The sequence below is a fragment of the Cryptotermes secundus genome, unplaced genomic scaffold (genome assembly GCF_002891405.2).
Source record: "Cryptotermes secundus unplaced genomic scaffold, Csec_1.0 scaffold428, whole genome shotgun sequence".
Taxonomy (NCBI): Eukaryota; Metazoa; Arthropoda; class Insecta; order Blattodea; family Kalotermitidae; genus Cryptotermes; species Cryptotermes secundus.
In genome coordinates this window covers 1,667,633-1,693,964 of record NW_019720711.1, presented here as the reverse complement: position 1 = coordinate 1,693,964, position 26,332 = coordinate 1,667,633, and the positions used below count along the sequence as shown (strand labels likewise).

General features: G+C 39.3%; 1 protein-coding gene across 1 annotated transcript in view; it reads left to right on the top strand.

Moving 5' to 3' along the window:
* The window catches only part of LOC111871843 (heterogeneous nuclear ribonucleoprotein U-like protein 1), a 59,780-nt gene extending 41,211 nt beyond the window's left edge, over positions 1-18,569 (top strand). The window contains exons 12-17 of the mRNA XM_023865218.2: positions 2,056-2,259; positions 3,848-3,932; positions 7,439-7,631; positions 8,547-8,742; positions 10,018-10,166; positions 16,061-18,569. Of these exons, the coding sequence (XP_023720986.1) occupies positions 2,056-2,259; positions 3,848-3,932; positions 7,439-7,631; positions 8,547-8,742; positions 10,018-10,166; positions 16,061-16,186 (953 nt within the window). The 3' untranslated portion in view covers positions 16,187-18,569. The remainder of the gene's footprint in view (positions 1-2,055; positions 2,260-3,847; positions 3,933-7,438; positions 7,632-8,546; positions 8,743-10,017; positions 10,167-16,060) is intronic.
* Positions 18,570-26,332: the final 7,763 nt, after the last annotated feature.

Below are 26,332 nucleotides of genomic sequence, written 5' to 3'. Positions count from 1 at the left end.
AGTTGACTGTGAAGTTTAGGAGTTATATTATTTACAGTTATTATTGGAGTGTTCACTGAAATAAATACCAGTTTTGTAGCTCTTAGTTTTACGTACAGATGCTGTTGTTTGTGTTCATTATGATATCCAGTCACTTTAACAAGGTTAGATTCACTGCGTTATAGTAGACATTAATTTTGTAATAGTCTTATACAGTATCGTACTTTCATGTATTCATGTTCATTTTCCACGTAATGTCTGACTGCATAAGAAATAAACCATGTATAATTAAATGACATGAATGCAGCTGCATTAATATTTATTTAATATAATTACACTTGTCATTTATAAGTAGAGAATATGTTGTACAACATATGTTATATACATAACTACATGTTAATCCCATATTAGTGCTTAAGAAGTGTTAATTCATAGTAAGAAATATTTATATATTCATCAGTATTGTCAGCTCAGTTAAGTTTTATCCCTGTAAACATAATTTAGATGCATTATTTTTATTAGTGCCTGTAAATAAAATGAAGTGATATAGAGGCAGCCCTGGTTTCTCCTTGTTTAAAACTCATTTTGTAGTAAACTAAAATTCCACTGTCAGGAACAGTGACTTTTCAAAAATGTTTCAGGCTGATGTTAAGCTATATACAAGGAACAGTCGTTAATTCCTGCACTTCATTGTGGCTCACTTACAGCACTGCTTGTTTATAATTTCACTCTTTAGTTTGCAGTTTCTGTTGTCCATATTGAACAGTGATTTTGGATCATGGGCTAAATCACACACACACTTGGATTCTTGAATGATATATAATTCATATGGAATGTATTATGAAACTAGCTGAAGATATTGGAGTTATTAATTTATGATGATGAAATATGCACATTTTTCCTGCATCCGTAATAGATTCACATTATAATAGTCACATTCTATATCCATTTTGACACAGTTTGTTGTAGCAGATTAATTGTGATATGTAGGAACTGAGGTCTCACACCGGTGGTTATGAATTGTACTATATTTTGGGATATAACGCCATGTAGTCTGTTGAAAGTCTGCTTTCATGCTACTATCTTTCTTGGCTTATTCTTCTACCCTGAAGATGGAGGCAATATATTCCTCTGAAACATCAGTTGGTTTTCAGCGGACTGTACGGTGTTATATCCCATAAGATAATACTCTACATAATTATGATATGTTTGTGTACTGTGTGTTATGGCATCACTACCATCACTTCTTAACAGCAAGCAGGGAGAGATCGAATATCAGTGGTGCTACTGCTTACTATCCCAGTGAACCATTGCACAAACAAGTGTGTAGTTTCTCTGCATGGTTACTGCCACCAGACCATTAATTTGATCTATTTTAATATTGTCTGCAGGAGTTACACATCGGTATGTTATAAGGTTTCGAATAACAAGGTCATGGTTATGGGGCCACACTGCTTTTAATTTACAGTATTTCCACCCCACCCTACTGTACATCTTTCATTAATTTGGTCCTCATTAATAATCATAATTTTGTAACCCTTTCTATAATTGCAACCTCCCTGCGCTGATCATCTCAGTTGGGGCACCGTGTACTTGCAAGAGTACTCAGTGATGTCAGAATCGCACTCATGTGTCTAGCATCCATGGCATCTGCTTGAGCATGGTTTTTGAACGTCCACTGGATCCAACCTCTCTGGCAGAGTTACCTTATCTGTTCTGTGACCAGATGAGCGTTACTGTGACTAACGTGAAATCCAAAATCAGACAGTCCAAGTTCTTAAAATGTGCACATTCACATACAAGCTGCTCTTCCTGGTTTTACACACTAAGAAACTAATATTTCAAATTTCTAAATGTGCGAAAAACAAGAAGAAAGATAATGGTTAAATCGTTGCACTGTGCATTGAAAAGCTGCTTCAGTTCTAGATACTCATTCTTATATCATAAATATTAAAGCATCTGGTTTTAAGTCTAATTTTGTACTACCTTTATCAGTGATTATATGCTTCAAGAATCTAAGAATGTGTGTTTTGAAATACATTAAGTGATGTTTATTCAGCAATTGTGCTGTTGCAGCCAATTTCATGCTGCCAGAGGTGGGTGACATATTCAACGAAGTATTATACATTGAACTGTCGGAGGCAGATTCCCACCTCTTGGTAGACAAGTACAACAAAGAAGGGCGAGATGCGGGGTATGGACAGTCACAGAAACGCCATCGAAATGACAACCGTGATGGAAGGGACAGGTCCTCATTCCGAGGAGGATACAGACCAAGAGGTATAATAGTAGAATTATTGTGTTCATTGTTTGTCTTATATATGTTCTGTTGTAGAATTACTGTATGGAAATTATGTCATGAGGTATAATAATTCAAAGCATGAGTGCTCTTTTCAGTGTTAACATTTTAGGTAAATTTGTCCCTGTGCTTAATTAACCTTTATGAGCTGAAAGACACCATATGGAGACATTTAAAGTAAAGCTGAGTGGCCGAAAGACACCGTATGGTGACTCGCAGTCCACGCATGCACACAGTGTTTTAAAATCTAATTTTAAGATAGAAATTCTTGTTTTACTTACATTATTTTTGGACAGCCGCTTTATAAGTAGACTGTCTTCCCTCCTGCGTCATCTGACTGAATGTTGCATGTCACTGAATGCAGAGTCCGACGTCGCAATTCATGCACTTTGTCTGTAATTGACTCTGTTTTCCATGTGAAGCTCACACACGCAACATTAGTCTCATATTAGCAGGAAGTAGGCCAGTGATGGCGAGTGGTCTCCTCTATTCCTAACGTTTATAAAACATCGCAATTTCAACTATGCACCATGGCCCCATTTCGCATTGAAGAAGCCGAAATTGAGAGGCCGCTCGTAAATTACACCATTCAGAATGCGGTACAATCCATTCTGAAGGGACAAGAACACAAGGGGCACTGGGGGGATATTCCAAGAAGAGTGCCTCTGTGTGGATAGCCTGACATATGTGTATAAACAGGCATAGTTTCATAAGGATAAGAACTGCCCACACTCGTGTATACAAGAAGCTGACAGGTAAACATCCTCTCCTGTTGCCAGATAAACACAGACAGTGAGTCAGCACCATGCATTTATACTGCAGAAACGTATTGTGCAGAAGCTTTATGCATTTTTGTGGACAGACACTTAAAATTGAGGAAAAATTTTTTTGGAATCAATGTAACAATTTTTACAGGTTCTAAAATCTGTAAATTACAATATCTGATTCTATATTCTTTCTAGATAAAATTAGCGTTTATTTCGTTCGTTTATCACAAAAATTGTAGAAATCACAGCATTTTCAGTAACATGATTACAGTTTTTATTACTCTACAATGGAGGGCATTTAAATTAACTCCGGCCCGCGGCCATTACCAGAATTTAAATGGCCCGGCCGATAAAGGTTAATGAAGCACTATGCCTTGAATACGTATGTGAAAGTGGAGGTATAGCTCCACCATTCTCAACATCAGTACTAGATGGATGTGAGTGGTCAGCCTCACAGCTTCACTCACCTGCCACTTTACTGTGGGGGGAAAGACTCCCCAGAACTATAATTGGATAGGAGGGTAAGTGGGCTCCAGAGCCCGTGTTCATGATGTGGAGAAGAGTATAATCTGTTTCCACTTTTGGGAATCAGACCCCAATCATAGCCTGTCACTTTTCTGACTGAGCTATCCCAGCTCTCATAGATGTGGAAATGTTGCTGTTATCACTGGCACTTCTAACAGCTTCGCTTCTCAGAGTGAGCTATGTGTGGAGTGTGATTTTGTCTGTACCCTCCTGTTGAAATCCACTTTGTGTGTTGGAAAACTTTCGTCTCATTGTTACTGCAATGTTTTAACAATAGGTGGACCAGATAACAGGAACCGCAGTGGTGGCTGGCTCCCAAGAGGAGGAGGAGGTGGGGGTGGAGGTGGTGGCTGGAGAGACAGGTACATAATTATATACTGATTGTGTACTGTACTGTACTGTACTGTATATACACAAATGTAACTTTTCTGTCAGTTTCTGCTTGTTTCCTGCCACTAGCATGGACACAATAGAGACCGCTCCAGCGGTGTAAAGTTTCCAGCATAGTCATGCTGGTGTGTATGGTGGCCAGGGCTTCTAAGGTGATGTGCAAGTGATACGCTATAGCTACTGTGTAGTGTAATATTGACAAATAGGGCAACCACATCCTGGTTGAATAGTGACTACTTCTGCTTCCATGCAGAGTTTTGGGGATTGCCTTTTCTCCCACCTTTGGATGATACATTTTTGTTATACTGACAGAAATTTTTTATTTTGAATGCTTCCTTCCGTTTAGTGTTTATACTCATATTCTGTTTTTTTCGTATATTGATTAATACTGTCTGTATCCATACGTACCTTAGTGGAAATTATGTAATTGGGCTATGACCTGTTTGTGCCTTATCTCCCCATGGTAGCTGCTCTTCTAGCGAGATGCCATCCCTGGACTGTGTAGTCGTAAACCAGCTTGTCATCCTTAGGCTGAGGGTGTCACTATTGTCTTTTGCGTGGCCAGTTCGCTGCTAGTTATAAATCCTCGGGTTGACATTGTACGGGACTGGCACTGAGGGGTCTTGATTCCCTGCTAGTGTGCCTTTGGTGATCTAAAAGGAATTATGATAAGACAGCTATCCTTCATTATTTTTGTTTTATTTTATTGCCACTGTGGAACTTGTATGAAAGAGACAGTCGATGAGTGATTGGGAATGGTGGTATACAGCAGTTGAAAAGAGCCGCAGAAGAGATAATGGTATTACAGTTCGTGACAGCGAGCAGAGGTGTAGAGTAGTTGAATGAAGCCGCTGAACAGAGAATGGGAGTACAGTCAGTGATAGGGAGCAGAGGTGGACAGTAGTTGAAAAGAAAACGCTGAAGAGAGAAATGAGAGACAGTTGGGGTTAGCGAGTGTGTACAGTCAGCGAGCTGGGAGCGAACTGGTGTGGCCAGTGCCAGAAGTTAAGAGAGATGGAAGGGCTAGCTTGGAGGACTAGTGTATTATGTAATATCGCACTAAGCAATATTAATGTAAACAATAATACAAGGGGTGTTCTGGAGACCCCATGATTTATTAACTCTGAAGTGTGTTCCACTCCCATATCTGAAGCACCCGTATCCCTGAGACGAAGAACCAAGCTCAAGCAACAGTCGTGGCAACTGTACGGTCAGCGAGCGGCTACGTGTCATACATTATGAATGGAACAGACTCGCCGTATGAACAGCTACAGTATTAAGTTGTAGATAGAACTCTTGTACCAAATGCACAGAACATGTAACATGTACATTTGTTCTGAAAGTCCTACATAAGAATTATAAAGGTTAAATGATTTTGTTAACGTGATCATTTGAAATGCTTCCAGTAACATAATAGCACTACATTTTGAGCAGGAACTGTTCTGTATTTATTTCCTTTATTGTGATTATCTTTATTCAGTGTTCGTTGTTTTTGTCTGTCTGTGTTCGTGTTCATAACATTTTTGATAGAGCTTCAAGCATCATGCATTTGACATAGCACAAATAGCATCTTCCTGTTTCAAGTGCGTATACTCACTAAGGTACAGTGCTCAGAAATATATGTGCAATTAGGTGTGTAAGTTCGAGGAAAGATAAGAATAAGACAGATCAACAGAAATTGAAATAGTAGTTGCCAAGGCAACATTTCTCCAGTTGAGAATAAGCTTACAGGTAACAGATGTATGATTTGTGCATGCTCTTTTGTATGAAGGCCTTGGATAGCAATTTTTGACCAAATGTACCAAGTATCATGTCATATCAACGTATGTCAAGGGGTGCTTGCTTAAGATGCCTGGATGGGTTCAGACATAGGTCTGAGTGATGGAAGCATATTGATTTACTGCCACCAAAGTATTTCTGTATCAGTGCAAGGACAGAAAAAGATGAATATGGTGCCACTATCATGGGAATGGATGATAAGCGAAGTTAGAATTGCAGTGTGCACTTTTACTGAAAGTAATTCATATGGTTCATATAGATTTGGAGCACCACCTGGAGTGTATTGATATCACATCAAGTTAAGCATCTAGCTGTCTTTCCAGAACTTTCTTTAGCATCCATATTCATTGAAATTGTTTCAGTTGAAATCTTGTTGATTGTAGGGCCTTAGTTGTAAAATTTCTCTGAACCAGAAAGGTGTTGAGGAATAATTTTATGCAGTGGGAAAGTATTGATAATAGTCATGAATGTTGTCACATACCAGGTTTTTCATGAGTCAGTCACAATATGTTGTATGCAGAGGAGTTTGGAAATGTGTCAGGAGTGCAGAGATATTTGTCCCCTCGGTATTTCAGGCAGTTATATCTGTGACTCGAAATGCATTCAGTAGAGGAGCTGCAGAAAGATGAATTATTTTTGTGAATGTTAATGTATATGTCTTAAGTTTTAAGGCAGAGCATATGGTCTGGATTTCCTTGTTCAGTGGTAATAAATTGTCTGTTGACCACAAAAAGATGTGTTTGTCATTGAGACCAAAGCTACTTTTGAAAGCCTGGAGAGAATCATGATGGAATTGGAAATCCTGTTCTTCATAAGGTATAAAATAAGCATTCGTCAGTAAAGGATTACAAAATAGGCATGTATGTCCCGTTCTTTCACTGTTTACTCTTGGGCACAGCATACTGATTGATTCTTAAAGCGTGTTATGTTATACAGTTCTTTATTGGAGTCCGTCGTAACACAAAAACATAATGGTCAAGGTTAAAATTACCTTAGCTACATGTTTCAGCTTTTAAAGCTATCATCAGGCAAACACGTGATTACTATATTCACAACTATTGAACTGCATTTCATTGTGACAGTAAAGCTGGATACTTGATAACTCTTACATTATAAAATACATGGTATAAAAATAAAAATACAATGAATTATAAATTTATTATAAAACGAAAGTTATGGAGTAAATTATGGTTAAAAACTCTTCATGTGATATTGCATATCATGAAGTCAGTTGTTGCAACTTTGTTATATTCCCACAGACATAATGGTATATTCTACACTTGTATACATATAGTAAACTGCTTGGAGGCCCGTGGTATAGATGTAATATTAAGAATGTCGTCTTCTGGGTTTAGGTGCCGTGTATTCTTCGTTTTGGCCGACGTTTCTAAGGAACGTATCGCCTCCATCTTCAGAGCAGGTGAATGGCTTGGAATTCATTGGAATTCACGTTCCTCCGAAACATAGGCCAAAACGAAGAATACACGGCGCCTAAACCCAGGAGACGACTTTCTTCATAGTCATCGCCGTGAAAACCTCAAAACTTACATAGATGTAGTATTATTTACATTAATTGTTTGGCTGGTGGCTGATCGTAACAGTGTATTTTTTCTGTTCTGTTGGGAATACAGATTGCAACTGTATATAATAACAGGATGCATGAAAAGAAAATTGTGTTCTGTTTTCTTCTTCATTCTAGAAATCAGCCTCATAGTGGTTTCCGAAGTGGTGGAACAGGAGGAGGTGGTAGTGGAGGGGGTGGTGGCGGATGGAGAGGAGGTCGCGGCGGCAGTGGTGGTGGTGGTGGTCGGGTAGGTGACTCCCATGGCAATAGAGGCTTTGATCGTAACCGCCCTTCAGGAGGCAGTCGTAATCAGCAGTCTGGAGGAAAGGTATGGGTATTCAAATTGAGTTCATCCAAGAACATTATAACCTCTTTATATTTCAGAGTATAGAATTGTATTAAGTCATTTTAGTTGAATTATTCCGATCAGGGGTGATAAATTATTAAACTTTTTTTAAACAGCTTCAGTCTTTGTGCGCATTTGAACACATTTTACATGACATTTTAGTGGGCTGTGAAAGATTGTTGAGGTCTTGTTTATTTTGTTTTCATCTTTTCTGTCACAAAATGAGACAGGCGTATAAACTGGTTAGACCTCAAATATCATTCTCTTTATTGGCAGTCCATTCTCTTACAAGATCATAATCAAGTTGTTATAGTTGATGTCTGTTTTGCATTCTCTAAGTTGATAATTGAATTTTGCTTCCTGTTTCTTAGTTTAAAATGAAAGTCTTACGTACATTATTTGTGTGTGCCATATTGACCAGAAGGAATCAGCAGTGGCAGAATATCATTAATCTGTTCTTATCCATTCTTTTGATTTTCTACTAAAGCACCTTTTGAATTATTAATAGACATTGTTATCTTTAGAAAGATGCATATTTGCACCCTTCTTAACTGTCACCCTGATACAGGCTAATTTTCTAGTGTCCTGTTTACTCTGTATTCAGAATTCTGTAATGATAGTGAAAGGTTGCTAAGCATTATGTCATCTCTCCACATGTTTGTTGAAGTTTATATAGTTATGATTTCTTATACTTACAAGTAAATGTATTGAATGATACATTTTTTTCTTTAATGAGCTATTTTTATTTATGTATGATTTTTGCTTTTTTGTGAAGATATCTGTTTCTTAGCTCATTCATTCCTAGAAGAGCACGTGTATCACATCAGTGGTATGCAAGCCATAAAGGATACTGAAAGTGGTTTGAGGTTAAAACATATTGCAAAAATGTTGTTAAAGGGAAACTGGGGAGGTTACAATCAGGGAGGCGGAGGAGGTGGTGGTGGCAGTGGCAGCGGAGGTGGCGGTGGCAGTAGTGGTGGCGGCAGTGGTGGCGGTGGCAACTGGGGAGGTACTGGTGGTGGAAACTGGGGACCCCAGGGCTACAACCAACAAGGCTGGACACAGCAGAACTACCAACAACAGGGTTGGAAAGGTGAAGTGCTTTTGTTATAAAAAGCTTTGGGGGGGGGGATAGTTTTGATGCTTTAGGTCAGACTTATTTTATTCTCTTTAACAATATCAGAATATAATTTATTGGTAGGAGAAGCCAGACCTTGGCATTTTGTCACCATTTTTGGATCATGAAGAACTGTGTGGAATTATGAATGCAATATTCTTGTCGTAGAAAGATTAATCTGGTTTCATTTGAACTAATTTTACTTGCTAGGACAGTTGTTTATTCATGTTGGTAGAATTTTTGGCTGTAAATTCACAGAATTTGATGCTCTGAATGTGAAATTATGTTCATCAGTTTGTCCAGGTCTTGATAATTTGTGTTAACATTTTTTTTATTTCAAATTCATACATAGGCTTTAATGTAATAAAGATGAACTTAGCAGGGAGGTTTGTACCCTATGCTGAATTTAACATGAAGGTTGAGCAAAAACATTCATCACCTGTTCGTTCAATGTGTGGAAATTGCATGTGATAAGGGATTGTTTAGTAGTAAGAATTGGAGCCCCGTTTCCGATATTATGAAATTTATCGTTGAATTCTCAATCATACACTTGCGTATTACTGAGTGGAAGTCACTAAACATTGACACAATATCTTTCCCATAGAAGAAAGCAACCCTTGTTCAGTTGTAGGCTGTTGCAGAAGGCAGTAAAGTTGCAGGTGGGAAGATGTGCATCTGCTGCAAATTTTTGTAAGGCATCATCAATAGATGTAAGATTTGAGGCTTTCACGGCGGTGACTATGAAGAAAGCGGTCTTCTGGGTTTTGGCACACATATACACGGCGCCAAATCCCAGAAGACTGCTTTCTTCATCATCAATGAATGTTATGGAAACAGGTCTAGGCCCATTTGGCAGCATTTGCATTATTATAAAAAAAGGTAAAGTTGTCCCTATACTTAACTAATTAAGGACTATGCGATGAAGTCATATGGGGAGTTGATGTATAGAGCCACATTTTCTTGACCTCAGCCTTAGTTGGCGGTGAGTGGTCATCTTCACACCCCGGCCACTTTACACCCAAGCAAAGGGCCCCCAGTACCCATTATATAGAAGGCTGGGTGGACCACAAAGCCGGTATGGACGACATGGAGAAGAGAAAATTCTTGACCCTACCTGGATTTGAACTGCGACCCTTCCATCATCCAGCCCATAGTCATTCGCTATACCGACTATGCTTTCCCAGCTGAAGATTAATTATATGAAGCTATAGTAAATTATTATGCATTAAGAATGAGTTTTACTTCTCTTAGGATATGGCCAGCAAGCCAACTATGGACAAAACTATCCTCAACAGGGGTATGGCCAACAAGGTTATGGGAACGGAGGCGGTTATGCCAATTGGACTCAGCAGTATTACAACAACCAGGCTTATGGCACTGGAACACAGGGATGGGGACAGGTAAGAAGTTGTTTAAGTGTGGCTATAAAGAACCACAGTGCTTCACAACCACAGTGGTCTGAGAGAAGCAAGAGAAGCAATTCTTGTTGACTGCACTTTTTAGCCTCCTTCTGTTTGTTATAAGGTATATATAGAGTGTCCCAGAAGTTAGAACAGAAAATCGGAGCGTGAGTGAGTACTGTAGCCCAAACAGTGAAAATGGTTTAAATAAACATGGGTCCAGAAGTGGTTCAGTAATCAACTAGAGGCATTTGAAGGTGTTCTGGCAACAATTTGATTAGAACTTTGGTTACAGAAGTAACACATGCTGGGAACACTTTTGAAGGAAATTTTGAGTTTATAGAGGATGATGTGAATGACCACTTGTCTCTTATTACTACCACCTTCCCCATTCACCAACAAAATACACATTTGTCATGTTTACAGCGATAATTAGTTTACCACATACACTAGCATGTGATATCAGGCTATCATTTCCAGTGAAATATAAATTTCTGTCCCATATGAAGTTATTGAATCTGAAATGTTAATCATTTGTTCCAGTTTTTGGCTTTTACATTTTTGTGTTGACTGTGCATCCACTTCTGTTATTACTGATACATGAACAATTTGTTATGTTGTTGGATTATACATTTATGACAAGTCCTTCATGTTTGAAGTACCTGCTCTTGCTCATCTTCACCCAACACTGTTTTCTGATAGTATATGTAAGGCCTCGTGTGTTGGTCTGTGATTCTTTGCATGTCATTCAAGGAGGCTTTTCATAGGCATTTGCTGCTAGTTTATTGTAGGCTAGGTCTGTGACCTTGCAATTAAAACTTCAAGGGTGGCACAATACCTCTCTCCTAGCAAATCGTTTTGTTTGCTTATGAATTTGTTTTCATATTTGCCTCTATGGTTCTTCATCTTTAGTGTGACGTACGCTTCTGTATACCACATCATTTCCATTTTTACTAATATAGGACCTACATGTCAGTTAAAGCCTAGTTGGATTGTGATTCTGTGATGGGTCCTTTGAAGTATTTCCAGCTGGGCATGACGATAACAATCTGTTGCTTACAGCAGTAGTGCCACTACATAATTTCACTGTTGTGAATTTGTGCCTCAATTCATCTCTACAGTTTTTAAGCTTTCTCACAGCTGTATGTGCTGGTTTGAGAAAACTGAAAAGTGGTGGTCAGATATTTATAATTTTAATTTATCTCATTGCCCATTCAAGCATCAGTTCGCATCATGGACAAATACAATATAAGATATGTTTCACTAAGTAGGGCCTCTACTGAAAGTGGAAGTAATGAGCCATGAAAAGGAAAACCAGAAATAATGTTTGGCAGTATAAGGATAGGCCAGTCATGGTAGCCGAGCGGTCTAGGGCATGGATGTTTAGTTTGTGTGTGTGTGTTTTTCTGTGTTTGTGTACATGTAGAGGGCTTGCGACGAGCTGATCACCCCCCGAAGGAGTCCTACTGTATGTCTAAGATCTAGAAAAACCGAAGTGAACGGAGAAGTTCATGGAGGTAGGCCTAGGCCCACTGGGGCTGTAGTGCCAAGGGAAAAAAAAGTATAATGATAATTGCTTGTCTTTCTGTTTTTTCTGGCGTGGCAGTGCAACTTGTTCAGGCTTTGAATATCTTGTGTATGGAAAAAACTTTGTAATATTGCTGTGGTTCCAAGCAAGCTGAAGACATTTTCACATTAAAACATGTTTCTTGGGCTTACAAGGATATAACTTATTTTCTTTGCTGATTGCAACAAGATAGAAACAGATGAAGTTTATTGTTTCATCAGTATGAACATCAGAAAAGGTCCAGGAAGCTAGTTATGAAGTTACTGAACTTACCATGAAAGCAGTAATACCACACACAAGAGCTGAAACATTATTAATGCCTGTATGCAAAGAGGTGGTGAAAGTCATTCTGGTTCCAGAAGCTGCAAGCAAAATATCTGAAATTCCTCTATTCATTGATGCCACCAGTCGCCATGTTAGTATTATGTCAAGTGGTGTCAGTGTAATTTTGAGGAAAAAACTGAACCCAAACAAATTCTTCATTTAGATCAATAGGTCTACTGATATTAATGATCACAGTGAACTTATCTACGACATTTGATAAGAGATATAGATATAATAACAAGCAACTTCGTTTTCTTCGAGGAATTTAAGAGCAATCCGCTGTGTTGATGAGAAGCATCGTGTTACTGATAAGTATCTTGGTGTAAATGGATTGTAATTGAAGTATCGTATTAGTGTCTTCAGAGATGGGGGTTGTCGTTGACAGGTAAAATGAGAGGTTTCATGGCAAAAGTGTGGGATGTTAATCAGGAAGTAAAATTTGATCACTGCCTTATTCATCATGAAACCATTTTTGCTGTGGCTTTGCCTCATGTTCTCAAGAATGATTTGAATGAAATTATAAAAAAAAAAATGTTAACTTAATCAAATCATAACACCCTCAGTTCTTGGATTTTTTTTAGTTTTTTGATGGCAACTGGGTTCTGAACGCATCTCTCTCCTGCTTCTTGCGGAAGTATGATGGCTGGGACATGGAAAGATATTAATTTGTGTTTTTAGAAAGATGCAGAATTGACATATTTATAGTAGTTTTCCATTCATATTTGTTCTTGGGCAAATAGTAGTTTTGCCAACTTGACAATAATTATTGTCAAGCAGCTAACGGTCTAAACACAAGTGAAATTATAATTTCACTTGTGTTTAGACCGTTAGCTGCTTGTTTGATCTGTTGTACATATTTCCACTGTGTATAATACATTTTCACAGACGTCCAATGCATGAAGTACAAAGGGAATGTACTGCTTGAATCTTACTCTCTTTTTTCACAGAGTCAGGAATTAGCCAAGGGATGTGTGTGCTTCAGACTGTAGAGGCTGATAAATTTGCTGCACAGGTGTTTTGGAAACATATCAGTTTTGAATAGTTGCTTCTTTCCTTCCAAATTTTCAAATTCATCATTGTCCACAAAATATGTAGTCATGAATGATATAAAGTTGTGGAAAACAGGTGTTTCAGAAAACAATTTTACCAAAATATTTTATTTTAAGCATTTCATACAGTCACACAAGCTTCTGGATACCAAAAATCACTAAGTTTATCACTGTCATTGTCTGTCCAGTTGAGAACACATGATGTTGGCTTTAGTTCATTTTTGTCTGTGAATTTTGTGGCACAGTGGCTTGTTTGTTAGTGGCTATTGTATCCATCATTGAATCATTAAAATGTAGCTTGAAAACCGGAGACAGACTTTATGGAATCGCAGTTTCCACAGAACTGGATTTTTAAGGACTGAGAATCGTCAGCTTTTCCTCATTGTTAATAACTTCTTTGTTCCAGTCTAGGTCCTTTTATTCTTGTGTTGTACACTTTAATGATTCCTGATTATCCACGCACAGATTGACTGCAAGATACTGGATAATTTTGAGAATGATCATCAAACCATTTCAGTTTTATTTCAGACTGGACAATTTTAATGAGCACTTTACATGACGACCTACTTGTGTTTTTGTGCATATCTCAAGTGAAACTCATTGAATATTTATTGGGACAAAAATCGTTTCAAGCATAAATCGTACAGAAGAATGAAACACATTTTATGTTCAGTACTCTTTCTTCATAAGTCTTAACAGTTTTAAAAATAATTAAATGAACAGGAATCTGTGTGTACATTTCCAAATGTTCATAAAATATGTTGGATTGACCATGTTTTTCAGTTATTTGTTTACCTTTTCCCTTCAATCACACAGATAATCAGGAGTATACTGTATTTCTTCTTCAGTTTTGTCTTCAGAGTTTCACACAGAAGAAACACTATCATGAGAACCAGAAACATTCACCCCACTTTTTCGTAATGACACCATTATTTATCGCTAGATTATTTCAAAATGTTCCCCATTTTTCACTTGTTTCTCTACCACATGATATATTTATTAGGCAGTGTCATGTTGCCCTTATGTGAGTCTTTGACTGAAAAAATGAAGGTGTGCTTTGGAAACTATAGCCTATTTAAAGTCTAATACTGTAGCTGGTTTGATCTTCCTCATAGATGTGGTAGTGCAGTGCTGATTTTGTGTCTACTGTTAGCAAGTGCATACTTGGGCTGCCACCTGTGCCTCCAGGCACCGTGAACTGTATATGATGTATATTTAGTAAACATTGCTGCTCAAATTATCAAAAGTTGAAGCATCTGGAAACAGACCAATATATTATTAGAATAATTTTAATTCACAAATAAGAACAGATGCAACCAATCCCTCTGCATACAGTGCTCCATAGGCAAGTGATGCTCCGTCTCAAAGCCAACCTGTGCTAAGAGAGCATAGTAGTAGGAAGGGGGATAGGAACAAGGGACACATGCACTATGAGGAGCCATCATAAATAGATGGAAACAAATTGATGCTCACTTACGCGCATTAATGGGGTTGTGCACTATCCATATACATGGCTCATGCCATTATTATTTGAATGATGTAACTGAGGCTGCCAGCATGATGGGTTAAATCTGGCCATCAGCCCTGCAGTACAGTGGATTTTAGTGGATTTACATTCCAAATTCTCCTCTGGAGATTAATTTTGGTTAAGGATCCTATGGCAAGACTCACAACCAAGCTGACGATATTTTGATAGATAGGAGATGGCATTCAAATACTTGTTGTCCGATTGTTCAGGGCTGCAGATTGTGATACTGACCACTACCTGGTGGTGGCAAAGGTTAGGGAGAGACTGGCAGTGAGTAAACAAATAATGCACAGAGTTCATATGGAAAGATTCAATCTCAAGAAATTAAATGAGGTAGAGGGTAAAGACAGTATCGTGTTTAAATCTCAAATAGGTTCGCAGCTTTGGGAAACTTGGACACTGGGGTGGATATTAATAGAACTTGGTAAACTATTAGAGAGAGGATCAAAATTTCAGCCAAGGAGAGTCTTAAGTTGTCATGAATTGAAGAAGCAAAAGCCATGGTTCAGCAAAGGTTGCTCAGAATTATTAGATCAAAGGAAACAAGCCAAACTGCAGTGGTTACAGGATCAAAGCAAAATAAATGGGGATAATCTGAACAATATAATGTGTGAAGCCAGCAGGCATTTCAGGAACAAAAAGGGGGAATATCTGAAGGACAGAATTGATGAGCTTGCAATGAACAGTAAGAACAAAAACATTAAGAGACCTGTACAGAGGAATAAATCACTTTAAGAGGCATTACCAACCTATAAGTAACTTAGTGAAGGATGAGAATTGTGATCTGCTTGCAGATTCCCACAACATTTTGATAGATGGAAGCACTACTTCTCACAGCTATTAAATGCACATAGTCAGGGATGTTAAACAGATAGAAATACATACAGCTGAGCTGTTAGTACCTGAGCCTAGCCCTTTTGAGGTTGGAATTGCTATTGCAAAGTTGAAAAAGTAAAATTGCCGGGTAGTGATCAAATTCTGGCAGAACTAATTCAAGGAGGTGAAACGTTATGGTCTGAGATCCATAAGCTAAATAATTCTGTTTTACATAAGGAAGTATTTCCTGATCAGTAGAAGGAATATATTATTGTACCAGTTCACAAGAAGGGTGATGAAACTGACTGTAGTAATTATCGGGGGATATCACTGCTACCAACTTCATGCAAAATTTTATCCCATATCCTTTTCTCAAGGTTAAGTCCATATGTAGATGAAATTATTGGGGATCATCAGTGTGGGTTTCGATGTAACAGTTCATGTTTCTTGTTTTGGAAGTTAAGGTCACAGAGGGTTTCAGGAAGAAACATATTCAGAGCATACTGTTCTTTGTTGGATGTGTCAGTGAAAGGACAGATTGGTTTGATGAAACAGAGATGGCCATAGTTTTATGCTGTTTATTAAAGTACATAATTCTCTGTGTGTTTAGACCGGAACAGATGGCACATATGCTGGTTATCCACAGCAGGGAACTTGGCAAGGCTATGGGCAGAGCAATTACAACTATGGTAATACAGGCACGGGGGCTGGACAGCAGACGCAGCAGAATAAGTAAACCCTTCCATGCTGCATTGTCACTTTCATAACAAAAATCTACAGGTGGTACCATGTTTTATGTATAGATATAAAGGTGGCTATTTTAAAATCCACTGTTTTCTTCCTGTAAAGACACAATACATGACATACTTTTTAGTGATAGTATCAATGATAACAGGCACAAAGAATTTTTCTTTTGCTGTTCATAGTTTCTGTAATGTGTGAAGTAGTTTTATGTGAAGTACTGTATGACTGTACAGTTTTTTAAAACATGGATATCTCCGGAGAGGAGCTACATGTCACGTCACCTGCCATAAGTTCTTAAGGGGTGTGAATTAGGGGAGAAATGAGCAGTGAAATTCCATTTTTCCCATAAAAATTATAGACTGCCAGTGAAATATTAATTTTGAAAATGGAAATTTGGAAAAAAATATTCCTTGGTCTGTATGTGATTATTGCAGAAACAAGTACTGATTTCGTGTTTCACTGCGTCATTAGTGTTCACTTTTAGCTTTGGATTTTCCAGGTATAAGTTACAGCATGGTTGAGCATAGCCAGCAGCACCCAGTCTGATGAATTGTGCTGAAGAACTATAGTACACTATCCTATTGTTCCATGTGACTAACTGAAACCATATTGTATTTTACTGCTTATATCACACTATGAATTTATTCAGGTATTTAACAGTAATTCAGCCTTCACAGTGTTGTAGCAGAGTTCTGGAACCCATTTTATTAGAAAGTTGCACATAACCAAGAAATAGCAGTGCCCATACTGAGTGTGAGAGTCATATTATGTCTCTATATCTTATTCAGAGTAAGAATTGTAAAAAAGTAAAGCAGTGAATTTGAGAACCCCTGCTGGAGCAAGTTTTCAAAGATGTTGATGGAAACACATCGTCTGCATTTAGATGTCTGGCTCAGAGATGATAAGCATGCAAGTTAACTTCCTTAAAAAATACCCCCCACCCCCGCCAAAGACTATTCTTATCATACAGTCCGTCTAATATTTGAACATAGACATTATGTCATCAGAAAGTCACTAAATTCTATTTTCAGCATGCTGCTACTATTCATACAGAATTCAGAAGCACGAGGTTAATACATCTCAGCAAATGGCACAGGATGTTTAAGGATAATGATGTAAAAGGACTATGAAATCTGTATGTAGAGAATAATGAAATTATGTTAATGTATTATGTTATCCTTATGTTCCTAATATTTTATTCTGTTGTGATCTTAGTTTTGGTATGCTGTATTCTTACAATTTTTTGACTTTCTAATCTACTAGAAATTTTATAGATGCATAATAAATCACCTTGTTTGCTCTTACCAACATATTTGGCAAACAAATTCCAGTTTGCAGCTGGAAGTAGACAGGCTGACGCTAGGCTTACCACTAAACAGTCAGTGGTATTAGACTTTTAATATTCGAACTTTGGCCTTTTGAATACTCATAGCTATGAAATAGACCAGTTACTTCACATGACATTGCTTCAGATATAACTGTGCATCAGTGTGAAATTTCAGTTACTAGAAAATTATGTATAATGCGAACAAAACTTGCCATCGTTTTGATTGTTTCTTGGACAGTGACTGATACCTCAGTAATATGTCTGTTTTCATCAAGTTACAACTCACAGAAGGACGTGTCGAGTATTTAGGTGCATACTTATAGCCTGCAATGTTTCATTTAAAGCATTCATGACTCATCTTTATATACATATTCTTGTATCTAATAGGAGAGTCTTTCTTTTCAAATCTTGTAAGCACAGTCACTGAGGTATTCATCAGATTGCCTGTTCAGGCTTATTTCAGTTTTGTATTCTTTCTGATAACTTTACCAGCAAAACAGTTTCATTTTATGTACATTACATTTCAACCTGGATGTAGAGTGGTTGTTTTAAATGGTAAGAACTTCATAAATAAATAATTTTAGAAATATATTTTTTATTCTGAAATACTGTAGTTTGTCTTGCAGCTTGAAGCTTCAACAAAGTCACTGATGTTAGATACACAGCATACAAAATGTATGTGGCACTGTTATTGATTAGGCATTTTTCTGCCTTTGAAATATTTACACAAATCACATAGAATATACAAGAAAAGATAATGGTCAGGGTGAAGTCTAATTGGTTAAGAACCACATCATGAGGTTGTATGAGAGAATGGATCACATTGAATCTTCATAATATTTTGCATGACCTTTAATTCTATGTAATTTTGAAGAAGTCTCTATGAGAAACTTTGAAGGAAACTGCTACTTGTAGCACTGAATCATTGTTATTTTGTCATAAACTCATTTTGTGTCCATGAAACTGGTGTAATTTTTATACCAATAATGATTAATGTAAAAGTCATACCATATGTACAAACTTTGAAGAATACATATTCTGAACTAAGTCTTCAGTTTTTGTTGTTGGAAGAAGTGGACGTACCTTCTGTTTTCTCCGCTTATCTCGGTTGAAACCAGCGATAGAGTGTTGATAAAATGAACATCTAGTTGTTGAAAATTAGAAATTTACAAAATATTTCTCATTTCTTTGTCCAGGTTCCCATATATGTGGCTACTTTGCATATTGTGACATGACCGAATGATGTCATTTGTTTCTAGGCAGTAGTGCAGTAAACACACTCTTATGTCATTAAACAAATGAGCCATTGCTATGCAAGGAATAAAATGCAACACTAGAAGAGCTGTTGGAGGTGACATTTTTATGTTGTCCATGCTGAGTCTTATGTAACTAGGACATCAGGTACTTAGTAGTTTGAGAGTTGACATTTGAGACAGTTAGTTGTGACATGGTAGCCAGCCAGCAACAACGTAAGCACAAGAGGAGAAGAATCTTCATTTTTTGGCGCCGTAACTGAGCAACAACTAGTGAAGGCTGTAACACATGGAGACAGCTTGTGCTTTGGTGATTTATTACATTTGTTCATTAGTGATAATGCTATAATTATTTGTAGCTATGAGTTTGAAGTCTTCAGTAAATCCAATTACCAGTCAGCACTCCGTGTCTAGTCCCTGGCGTTTGACACTATCTAGAGATTGTCTCTAGATGCAACCTGAGGATGCTGTATTTCTGGTAACTTCCGTTGTAGTCAACTGTAACTCAGTGTCATATGTTTGTCACTGTCTGTGGACAGTGTGTCCATATCTTACAGGTACTCAATTTCAACTTCCTCCCATTTCATCCCTATGGTCTCATTTCCACATATTCCTGTCATCTCATGAATCGTCCTCATTAACTTCAGTCTCCTTTCAAATTGGAATATGCTTCTCACTACAGTGCAACCTTGATGTGAGAAGAGTTTTATAAAATTTGCAAAAATGCTCATTTTTTTCATTGTTGAAATACATAATGTCACTTCCATCCCATAACTTCTAATTATGTACAGGGAATATTTTTAATAACTAGACATATTCACAGCTCTGCACTTCACCGACGTCAATGTATTGACAGCTGCAAAGCGCATACGATTTTTGTCAGTGACTCAGCATGCGTGATGACTGATAACGTTTGGAATGAAGGAAAATAATTAACTTGTAGACCTCTGCATAGTATTATGTTACAGGGCAGGCAGTGTGGTTAATTTATGGGAGTTTGTTTATGATTTGTGAGGAATAGGCAGTAATTATCAGCGCCATGAGACATTTGTTCCCAGTTAACAATTAGCAGTGTGGCACAACAAGGTTCACTATACTTTAGAGCAAACTGTATTTCTGTATGGCACCTACATGAAATACGGATCTGCTGGAAATTGTCGGCAAAAATTTTGATGTAAATTTTGTGATGAAAGAGTTCCAGTAGTCAAAGAATTCATAATTTGGTAAATAAACTTATAACAATGGGACTCTTAATAGACAAGAAAACAAAACATAAGTGTTCACTGCACATCACCATTTTCCCCAGGGGAATAATGAGTGGGCATTGTGGTGCTCAAATTTCAAATTCATTCAAATCAAATAATTCCGTTAGTTTCTCGCCTGAAGGGTTTGAAACTGCGCTATTCTGAAATGGTTGCTTAGCATTCAGATCACCTTCTAGAATAAATTTTCGTCTAAAGCTTAAGAGCTCAATGATGTCAACATTGTTCCAGTCACAGCCTGGAGATTTATAAACAGCTGCAAGTAGAGCTTCACTGTTACCAGTTGGTATGCAGACCCCTGTCGCTTCTATTGAGACGAGCTGGTAGGTCTACATGGTTATGTGGAATGCCTTTTCTAACTGCAACGGCAGTTCCACCTTTTCTGTCCAAGTAGCGATCAGTTCTATAAACATAATAATCCGGAATAAACCTCTCCTGAGGTTTCAGATGTGTCTCTGAAAACAGGGCTATATCTAAATGCAGGTCTTGCAGCTGTTTACTGAGCTCATAGCGTTGCCTCGCAATGTCATTCACATTGAATGCTACGACTTTGAGGTGCCTATGAATTTGAGTGGCCATTTTGCTCCATGAGGTTTAAGACAAATGTAATGGCCAATATTTTAGTCTCCTCTAACACAGCACCATTAGACTCATAATCAGCTGCACTACCGCTACTACTACTATCAACATTTTGTTCAGAGACGAGTTGTTTACATTTGGTGCTTGAACTGACTTGTTGTCTGCGGTTCGTGTTGGGATAAGGCTTCAGGGACCCTGGGTTCCATTGTGGCGGGACCTGCCACTGCCGCCTGATGTGTCTTGAGGTTGCCGTTGTTCCTCTGGCTTGCTTCGGAATGCCGCCGTGAAGGACCCACCTGGAGTGGTGAGGTTTGAAGAGAACACCCTTCCTGTTGTAGCCCTGGGTGTCCTCTGCGACTTCTTCAGAAAGAAATCCTAGACTATTCCTGCTTATAATGCCTCGGTACGGACCGCATAGAAAACACCACTTCAAACCGTTCTATTGTTGCGTCACTCAGCTGTCACAAGGGCCACAAAGAAAACGCCTCTTCCCAGGCAGTCCATTGGTGCATGTTAGGAATTTGTTGCCTAAGAGTGGGTGTTGTTTACAGAGTCATTACTTAGCAACGGGTCTGCATGCTACAACATATATACATGTTATGTACTGGGCTTCTCTGCTTCTTTAGTTATAACAATATTTTGCAAAATGTCTCAGTTGCACAGTTCAAACTATATACTTACAGTACTTCATGTAGGATTTGAGGTTCTGACAGAGATGGTTATGAAGCGTTCTATCTTTGTCTTGTAACTCCGTGTAGTCCGTTGAAAGTCAACCGACGTTTCGAAGGAACATGTGGCTTCCATCTTCAGTGTCGAAGAATAAGCCAGCGTTAAAGCAAGTGGAAAGCAGAGTCGGATGAGTTTCAACATTCTAAAAGTTGTCATATCCCACAAGACAAAAGCNAAGCAACAAGCTTGTTTTCAGAGTGCTGCTTGACTCACTCTTCCAGCATTCCGCACAAGTACCAGTACATTTCTACCAAACAAGATGGACTCACATTTCAGAAAGTTAGACTTGAAAGGATTCTGACGATGGTGTATACTGTACTTCTTTTGGCTTATTTTGGACTTCACCCATCGTCTGGTATATAAAAGACAAAAGAACCACGACGTTTCGGAGACTGGATCTGTCTCCGTCTTCAGGTTGATAGGGAAGGATAAACCTACTCAGTTGGGCCCCTAGTCTCAATCAGTGATTGAGACTAGCTATTTCTAAGGGGCCCAACTGAGTAGGTTTATCCTTCCCTATCCACCTGAAGACGGAGACAGATCCAGTCTCCGAAACGTCGTGGTTCTTTTGTCTTTTATATACCAGACGATGGGTGAAGTCCAAAATAAGCCAAAAGAAGTACAGTATACACCATCGTCAGAATCCTTTCAAGTCTAACTTTCTGAAATGTGAGTCCATCTTGTTTGGTAGAAATGTACTGGTACTTGTGCGGAATGCTGGAAGAGTGAGTCAAGCAGCACTCTGAAAACAAGCTTGTTGCTTGCCTGTCTTACTCTTGAACCCAAAAGATGGAGGCATTACGTTTCACCAAAATGTCGGTAAACTTGTACGCTACATGATGTTACACCACAGATATTAGTCTTCATAGTCGCCGATTTGAGAAACTCAAACGTCACACAATTAAAGTATTAAAAAACAAAAAAAAACTTAATGGCCTGTAGTCCGCACGTGAACTATACCGACCAAGCGACCGCGACTTGTCGGCAAAGTTAGTACCAACTTCTGCGGATAGAGGGTGTCACGTGGTCAGCGCAACGGATCCCCATTGCCGTTAATCTCAGTATGTTTGAAAAGCGTTTACCTAATAGTTTATTAATAATTCTAACCACTTGATATACATGTACATTTACTGTTGCGTGTTTAGAGGCGCATTGGATATTCATACAGAATTCGAGAAAGCCCGTGACTCGGGAAACAAATATAGCACAATGTTCGTATTGAGTGTAGTATATGCATTAAACCGGTTAGATGAATTAATACCTGCTAAACGAAACTAACAGCAAAGTCCGTATAAATGAAACATTTGTCGTATTCATTCTGGTCAGAAACAAGGACATGCTTTGTCACATTTGCACTTCAACTTTACTTTAGAATAAGTAAAGGTATCCCAGTAACAGGCCATGGAGGCCCATAGGGTTGTGAGATATTGACGTTCCCACATTTTCTCTAGACAATCGGCTCACAGATGGCGGCAAGGTTATCAGCCTTACGTGCTGGTCCCCCTTTACCCTCAAGAATATTCCAAAAACATTCCTGGTACTCATTTCTGTTAGAGGTTGAGTCGACCCCAGGGCCATAGTGCGGCTGGAAGGATTAGGTTAACTGAAAAAAGTCCAGTGACCTCATCGGGACTTGAACCCGCGACCTTCCGGCTTGTAGCATAGTGCCTCAACCAACTACGCTACCGCGGGGGGGGGGTTACTTTAGAATATACCATCAGAAAAGTCCATAAAAAATCTGGAGACAATGGAGTTGAATAGTATATAACAGTTTCTGGGGTATCCTTATATTGTTAAAGTATATGGTGAAAACTCAAATGCCGTAATGAAGCAATAGCGTCGATTCGTAAATACAAAGTTCACCCAGATGAAGCTAATATGACTTAAGCGCCAAGTACGACTTTCGAAATTATTCAGATAATACGGCACTTCATTAATTTTTAATTTTTCATGCATTCATACGCAGTATAGGGGAACTACCGCTCTTCTTCTTCGCCAGCTGACTCTTACTAATTCAGAAATAATATTTGAATTGTGAATCTTTTTATCCATATTTTTCAATTCGCATAGTGAGGGGTGGAGTCCAACTGGGTCCACTCGGCACGGCGGCCACTGATTGCCCTATTGTACCTGCCCCGTGTGATTATGATGATGGAGAATTTGGTGGAATAAAGATTGGCAGGGGAAACCGAAGTACTCGGAGAAAACCTGCCCCAGCGCCATTTTGTCCACCACAAATCCAACTTGACCAGACCCGGGATCGAACCTGGGCCGCCGCGGTGGGAAGCCAGCGACTAATTGCTTGAGCTATGGCGCGGCCATGTTAGCCATTTAGTAGGACTCCTTGGACGGAGGATCGGCCCATCGCAAGGCCTCCATCTAAAAAGGATGTATATCACGACCCCGGTGGGAATCGAACCCATGAACACGGCGTTCGGATGATTGAAAACATAACGTGGCTCAGATTTCGCAACTGTAATCAAACATAGAAGGTACTGCAATTTCCCCCATCCAATGTCTCTTCCAGTCAATTCAGGGCGCTGGACTCTTATTTAATTCCGTAATTATTTTTCACAGACGATAGGACTGCTTGGGACCGCCTCTGTGGTCTAGTGGCCACAGTTCCTGGCTACAGATCCAGGGATCCGGGTTCGATTCCCGGCGCTACCAGATTCTCTGAGAAGTAGTGGGTCTGGAAGGGGTCCACTCAGCCTCGTGAGGATAACTGAGGAGCTATTTCAAGGAAATAGCGGCGCCGCTCTATAAAACCGAGATTACCAGCCGTGAGGATTCATTGCGCTGGCCACGCGACGCCCCCTATCCGCTAAAGTTGTCACTAACTTCGCCGACAAGCGGCAGTCGCTCGGTCGGTATAGTTCGCTTATGGACTAAAGCCACGGAGTTAGCGGCCTCCGTAGTCTAGAGGTAACGTTCCCACCTCATGACTCAAGGTACGCGGGTTCAAACCCGGCAGAGGTCGTCGAATTTTTAAGGGCGGAAAAATTCAGGGAACAAGTCCTCCGGGAGGGACTTTAAGCCGTGGGTCCCGTGTCGTAGCTTTACGGCACGTAAAAGAACCTCATATCTCCAAAAGAGGTCACTGAGCCAAATTAACGGACGTTTCCCGCCCAACAGCAGTCTCTAATACCTCTGGTAGATGGTGGAAGCATTATAGATACCTCTCAGCTAGTAGACCCGGTCTCGCTGGCTGGGCGGGACTGATGGTAAGCACCAGTACCGGTAGGATATAGAGACTGGTAGAAATCATAGAAAGAAGCAATATGGACCAATACAGGTCTCAGTGCATGGGGAAACCCACCCTCTCCAATAACTAACTAACTAAATCCACGGAGTTTTTTTTTATAGGACTCCTTGGAAGAATGATCAGCTTGTCCCAAGGCCGCTACCTAAACACAGAACAAACGCTTACACACACCGGACATTATGCCTCGAGTGGGATTCGAACCCACGATCCCAGTGTTTGAGGGAGCGAAGACAGTTCATGCTTTAGACCGTGCCGCTACTGTGACTGGCTGAAGGTACTGTAATAGCAGAATATAAATAAAATAGACACAAATCGAGAGTTTGGCACAAATAAAGAAGTGCTGTATTCTTAGTTTTCGTTTACTGTACCTACAAGTGGATCCGAGAAAGTAGGCTCTCTATATTCCCCTAACATTTGCCATGACACGTAGAGACCGGCACGCAAGATCTAGAATATGCTGTCCGAATTACATTAATACTGAAATTTTTGTGATTTAATATACCTGTGAATTATTTGCGGATGCTGGCAAATATTAAACAGTTCTTGAATTTTATAATTGTTCTCTCTGGTCACTTCAAAGTAGACCCATCTAACAGAATAAAAAGTTAAAAATATCCCTGTAACAGGCAGTGAAGGCCCATAGGGTCATGAGACGTCGATGCTCCCACAGTCGGCGCACAGATTGCGGCAAAGTTGTCAGCCTTACTCGCCGACCGCCCTTTAACCCCCCAGGAAGATTCCTGGTACCCATTTCTGTTAGAGGCTAAGTCGATCCCAGGGCCATAGTGCAGCTGGAAGGATTAGGTCAACTGAAAAATTCACCTCATCGGGACTCGAACCCGCGACCTTCGGGCTTATAGCATAGTGCCTCAACCAACTACGCTACCCCGATTAAAAAACAGTAGTGTGTTCCTGAGACAGAGGTTTCCTGCAATGACGAAGTTGAGAATTGCTGGTCTAAAATAACATACTTCATTGCCACCTTAATTAGAATCTCCCCAAATCCCCACTTCCTAATCGGCCTGTAATCACCACAGCAAGCGAAAGACGACAATCCAAATAAATTCTTGTTTGTAAACAAGGCACAGAAGTTACGTTTTAAATTGCCTGAACCAATACAATGTTAATCCCAAGGTCAGTTCAGTAGAGGATGTCTCTTCTCATTTTCAAGAGTTACCTACTTCGAATCTCTTCCGAAGACGATTGTCATGGCTGAGATATGTCGGAACTTTGCCTCAGTTCATGGAAATTCCAGTGTGGCGACGTAAAATATGGTACAACCATTCTCTATACTCCTTTCAATCTAGCGTCAATTCATAATCTTAACACGTATACAAACAAACAAACTCCGTGGTTTTAGTCCGCAAGCGAACTATACCGACTGAGCGACCGCCACTTGTCGGCGAAGTTAGTGCCAACTTCAGCGGATAGAGGGTGTCGCGTGGTCATCGCAACGGATCCTCACGACTTACAGGACAGTTAAAATCAAGGTTTCAGCAACACTGAAGCCTTCCTAAACTGTAGCGTCTAAAAGAAACGCCTAATCCACCCCCCCCCCTTTCTAGTGTGTACTGCAGTGATTAGATATAAAGACTCTGTTCACTGCTAATCTGTCTGCCAGTAGCTTCTGCCTTAATAAAGCAAAGGCGCAATGCTTGCCAAACGTGTTATTGTTATTCTGCATGTCTATTTTTTATTTTTTCACTGTAGATACCAATCTAAT